A 5350-nucleotide genomic window follows, 5' to 3' on the forward strand; every position below is an offset into this window, starting at 1 on the left:
GCTGAAGCTCTACAAGACCATGACGCTCCTCAACACCATGGACCGCATCCTCTACGAGTCCCAGCGCCAGGTGTGGTGAGGTGGGTGGCGCCAATGGGGGACACCCCAAGAGTGGGGATCCCTGCAACACGCCATGCCCACCCCCCCCTGCCAGGGCCGGATCTCCTTCTACATGACCAACTATGGGGAGGAGGGGACGCACGTCGGCAGCGCGGCCGCGTTGGATGACACCGATCTGGTCTTTGGGCAGTACCGGGAGGCCGGTAAGGGGGACCGGCTGGGTTTGGGGCACACCAGCCTCCAGGGGAGGAGGAGCCGTCCCCGATTTCGGCTCTGTGTGTCCCCCCCGGTCCCCCAAAGGCGTGCTGATGTACCGGGGCTACCCCCTGGACCTCTTCATGGCACAGTGTTACGGCAACGCGAGTGACCCTGGCAAAGGCCGTCAGATGCCCGTCCACTATGGCTGCCGCGACCGTCATTTTGTCACCATCTCGTCCCCGCTGGCCACCCAGATCCCGCAAGGTGCCCCGTCCTCCCCCGCCGCGTTCCCCCTTCTCCCCCTGTCCCCTGTGACCCCCTCCCTCCCTCCCCACAGCCGTGGGGGCCGCCTACGCCATCAAGCGTGCCGATGCCAACCGGGCAGTGATCTGCTACTTTGGGGAGGGGGCAGCCAGCGAGGGGGACGCCCACGCCGGCTTCAACTTCGCTGCCACCCTTGAGTGTCCCATTGTCTTCTTCTGCCGGAACAACGGCTACGCCATCTCCACCCCAACCTCCGAGCAGTACCGGGGTGACGGCATCGGTAAGGGGGCGGACGCGGGGTTTGGGCCGGGGGGAGCTTCAGGGGCTGGACCCCCAACCCCTCCCCGCTCCCCGCAGCGGCGCGTGGCCCTGGCTACGGGCTGATGTCCATCCGGGTGGACGGCAATGATGTCTTTGCCGTGTATAACGCCACCAAAGAAGCTCGCCGCCGCGCCGTGGCAGAGAACCAGCCCTTCCTCATCGAAGCCATGACCTACCGGTACGCTGCAGCGGAGCAAGGGATGCGCGCAGCCAAACCCCACCTTTTTCTTTTTTTTTCTTTTCTGTTTTTAATCTTTCCCCTCACTCACTCCGTGGCAGAATCGGCCACCACAGCACCAGTGACGACAGCTCGGCATACCGGTCAGTGGATGAGGTGAATTACTGGGACAAACAGGATCATCCCATCTCCCGGCTGCGGCACTACATGCTGAACCGGGGCTGGTGGGACGAGGAGGAGGAGAAGGGCTGGCGCAAGAGCTCCCGCAAAATGGTAACGGGGATCCCCCGGGATTCCGCGGAGGGGGTTCCCTGGGATTTTGGAGAATCGGGGGGGTTTGGAGAGGGGATATCCCCAGGAGGGAATTGGGGATTTTGTGGAGGGAAACCCCTGGGATTCAGCAGGGGGAGGGGGATTTCAGGGCGAGGACCTGTGGGATTTCAGGTGATGGAAGCGTTTGAGCAGGCGGAGCGGAAGCTGAAGCCCAACCCGCAGCTCCTCTTCTCTGACGTTTACCGGGAGATGCCACCTCACCTGCGCCGGCAGCGAGCGGCTCTGGAACGGCACCTGCAGCACTACGGGGAGCACTACCCCCTGGAGCACTTCGAGAAGTGACCCCCGCCCCCCCGCCCACAAATAAACACAGGTCTGTGCCGCCCCAGCTGCTTGGTGGGTGTCCTGGGAATAACCCCCCACCCCCGGGGGGAGATTCACCCCCAGAGCAGGGATTAGCGCCCACAGAAAGGGGGATTAAACCTAGTGGAGGGGGAATTAATCCCTTTGGGGTGGATTAGCCCCCTTGGAAAGGGGAAATAGCCCCACTCTGGGGTGACTAAACTCCTTGAGGGGGTAATTAATCTCCTTGGAGGGGGAATTAACAACCTTGGGAGAGGACTGAGCCCCCTTGGAGGAGGAATTAATCCCTTTGGGGTGGATTAGCCCCTTTGGAAAGGGATTCAACCCCTTGCATGTGGCTTAAATTCCTTGCCTTAAATTCCTTGATTGGGGAATTAACCCCCTTGGGGTGTATAAACCCTCTTGGAGGGGGGTAATAGCCCTCTCAGAGGGGAATTCACCCCCTTTGGGAGGATGTTAAACTCCTTAAGGGGGGAATTCACCTCCTGGAGGGGGGATCAGCCCCCTCAGGGGGTACTAACCTCCATGGGGGGGGGGGATCAGCTGGCGCTTCCTTGGTTCCCACGGGGCCATTACGGGGTGTCACCCTCCCAAAACCTTCACAGCAGCAGCAGCAGCAGCGGATGGTTTCAAGCTGGGAACGCTGCGGGGTGTCTGGGTGGGTCCAGCGCTGCTCTGAACAGGGCAAAAGCGGAGTAACCCATCGGTCACTGCCAAGGAAGCCCAGATCCATGGAGAGGAGGCACAAGGTGTTTAATGCTCCAGGGGAACAGCAGCGTTGGGTCCCTACACACCCCAACCCCCTGCTTGCCTCAGGGGGGGGACTGTCCCCTCCCCGGTGGCATCGGTGTCCCCATCTTCACACTGTCCCCAAGGTCCAAGCCCAGGACTTGGCAGCCAGGCAGCATCTCCTCCAGCAGAATATGGACCAGCCCCGGGCTGGGCACATGAACCCCTGCCACGTCCAGGCGCCGGAGCAACCTGGGAGGGGGCCCAGACACAGATGAGGGGGAGGCAGCTGGCACCGGGAGGGGGGATGCCCCCCACGGTCCCCCATCCCCTCTGCTCACTGGAGGTGGTGGAGGGTGGCCAGGCCCCTCTCAGTGATGCGGGGACACCGGGACACCGACAGCTCCTGCAGGCTGTCCCCGAAGACGTGCAGTCGCCCCAGCGCCCAGTCGTCAAGGTGGGGGCAGCCGCTCAGGTCGAGGTGCTGCAGCTGGGTCAGTGGCACTGGGGGTGGGGGGCAGGAGGGGGATCAGGGGGTGTCCCTAAGGGCTTTGGGAGGGTCCTTGGCCGGGGGGGGGGGGGGGGCGGGGGCGGGACCTGGGGCTCACCCAAGTTGTCCAAGCCGCTGTAGGTGAGGGGGGAGCCACTGAGGTCCACGGCCACCACAGGGACATCGCGGAGGCGCAACACCTCAGGGTGCCAGCGGCCCTCTGGCTGCATCCAGTGCTCCTGCCCCTCAAATCTGCGGGAGGAGGGGGGATGGGGGTGGCCTCAGGGCCAGCCCCCCCTCCCCCCCCAAAAGGGGCAGGGGGGCACTGCCAAAACGGGGCAGGAGCTCACCTGACCCTCCCGCCTAAGGACAGGGTGAAGGCGGCGGCTGCCACATTGTCACCGTACGTGTCTCTGAGGAAGCCGCAGTACCTGGGGGGGGGGGGGGGGGGCGCAAGAGCAGGGGGGCCTAAGCCAGCCCCCCTGCCTGCACCCCACACATAGGGGGCCGGGTTCAGGTCCTCTGGCACGCCACAAGTAGAGGGACCCCAAATCTGACCTCTCTGCTCTCGCCCTACACCTGGGGGTCAGATCCAGCTCCTCTGCCTGTGCCCCACACCTGGGGGACTGGATCCAGCCGCTCCTCTTGGCCCCACAAGTAGAAGGGCCTCAAATCCAGCCCCACCCGAATCCCACAGCTGAGGCGCTGGATCCAGCCCCACCTCTCGCGCCCCACAAGCAGGCGAGACCCCAGTTCAGCCCCTCTGCTCCCACCCCATGTATGGGGGGGACCTGACACCACCCTTCTATCCGCGGCCCGTGTGGGGGGCTGGAGCCAACCTCCTCTCACACCCCACAAGCAGGGGGGCCCCAACGCAGCCCCTCTGCTTGCACCCCACACATGTGGCACCCACCCAAGCCCCTCCACCCACACCCCACAAGTGTAGGGGGGGCACCAATCCCATCCCCCCCCCCCCAAGTAAAGAAGGCCGAGCCAGCCTCTCTGCTCCTGCCCCACAAGTGGGGAGCCTGACCTAGCCCCCCCTCCCCCACCCCACCGGCGAGGACCCCCCTCTGGCCCCACGCACGCGTTCCTCCGCTGCAGCCGCTGCCGCTGCAGCCGCTCTCCCCAGGCCACGGCCACCTCCATGTTGTTGAGCCACCGGCCCAGGAGCTGCAGCAGCCCCCCCGCTGCCCCCCGGCTCTGCCCAGGTGGGGGGCGCAGGGCAGGGCCCCCCCGGGACCCCAGGACCTGTGGGGCAGGAGCAGGGCTGCCTCAGTTTCCCACCCCCTACCCTACCACGTCCCCCCGCCCGCGCACATCGGGAGGGGGGAGACCCCGGGGGGGTACCGCGCTGCTCCGCAAGAGCGGGGGGGGGGGGGCACACGATACGGGGGGGGGGGGGGTTCCCGCAGGCAGGTGCCGCTCTCTAGGGGTGCCCCAGCCCAGATGGCGAGAGGTCGCCGAGGGAGAAAAGCTTTGGGGGACCCTCGCCCCCCCCCCCATTATGGGCGCCAAGCCGCCCAAGCCTGGCCCCCCGCTAGGCCTCAGGGGTCCGGCGGGGGGGGGGGAAGGGCCCCCCCCCCCCCCAAGCTCCCCCCACCCCGGGGGCCCCTAGGACTCCCCCGCCCCCCTGTGATTGTGGGGGGGGTCTCTTGGGGTAGCATGCCCCCCCTCCTCGCCCCAGAGAGCGTCTCCATGGTGACGGCAGCAGCACCTACCGCCCGCACCGCCGCCATCTTGCGCGCGTCACGTGACACGGCCCAAGGAGCTCTGCGGGTGCGTGTGGCCCCAGGCCCCGCCCCGCCCGCCGTAGCCCCGCCCATAGCCCCGCCCCGCCCGCCGTAAACCCGCCAATAGCCCGGCCCCACCAGCCCAAACTTTGCCCACAGTCCCACCCCACCAGCCCTAATCCCGCCCATAGCCCCGCCCCACCTGCCACAACCCCGCCCATAGCGCCCTCCCTCCAGCCGTAACCCCATCCGTGAGTCCAACCAAGACCCATCCGTGAGTCCAGCCAAGACCCATCCGTGTGTCCAACCAAGACCCATCCGTGTGTCCAACCAAGACCCATCCGTGAGTCCAACCAAGACCCATCCGTGTGTCCAACCAAGACCCATCCGTGAGTCCAGCCAAGACCCATCCGTGTGTCCAACCAAGACCCATCCGTGAGTCCAACCAAGACCCATCCGTGAGTCCAACCAAGACCCATCCGTGTGTCCAACCAAGACCCATCCGTGAGTCCAACCAAGACCCATCCGTGTGTCCAACCAAGACCCATTCATGAGTCCAACCAAGACCCATCCGTGTGTCCAACCAAGACCCATTCATGAGTCCAACCAAGACCCATCCGTGAGTCCAACCAAGACCCATCTGTGAGTCCAACCAAGACCCATCCGTGTGTCCAACCAAGACCCATCCGTGAGTCCAACCAAGACCCATTCATGAGTCCAACCAAGACCCATCCGTGAGTC

General features: G+C 65.4%; 2 protein-coding genes across 3 annotated transcripts; one reads left to right on the forward strand and one right to left on the reverse strand.

The window, feature by feature from the left end:
- Positions 1–4: 4 nt before the first annotated feature.
- Positions 5–1682, forward strand: BCKDHA (branched chain keto acid dehydrogenase E1 subunit alpha; the record flags this gene model as incomplete). Its single annotated transcript, XM_055793321.1, has 7 exons — positions 5–70; positions 155–263; positions 361–522; positions 596–802; positions 880–1021; positions 1123–1294; positions 1466–1682. Coding segments are annotated over 7 exons (1029 nt in total), but the record flags the coding sequence as incomplete, so codon positions are not given.
- A 711-nt stretch (positions 1683–2393) lies between these two features.
- On the reverse strand, positions 2394–4656 carry DMAC2 (distal membrane arm assembly component 2). Of its 2 annotated transcripts, XM_055793322.1 has the most exons (6): positions 4598–4655; positions 3964–4127; positions 3227–3307; positions 2995–3128; positions 2728–2890; positions 2394–2638 (listed from the first exon to the last, which is right to left on the reverse strand). In XM_055793322.1, exons 1-6 carry the CDS (start codon positions 4613–4615, stop codon positions 2470–2472), a joined length of 729 nt encoding a protein of 242 aa, XP_055649297.1. In that variant the 5' UTR covers positions 4616–4655; the 3' UTR covers positions 2394–2469. The 2 variants fall into 2 exon arrangements, with proteins under 2 accessions (XP_055649297.1, XP_055649298.1); XM_055793323.1 differs by lacking the exon at positions 3227–3307 and having other exon boundaries at positions 4598–4656.
- Between the last annotated feature and the right edge of the window lie 694 nt (positions 4657–5350).

Source organism: Falco peregrinus, unplaced genomic scaffold, assembly GCF_023634155.1.
Source record: "Falco peregrinus isolate bFalPer1 unplaced genomic scaffold, bFalPer1.pri scaffold_29, whole genome shotgun sequence".
NCBI classification, from domain to species: Eukaryota; Metazoa; Chordata; class Aves; order Falconiformes; family Falconidae; genus Falco; species Falco peregrinus.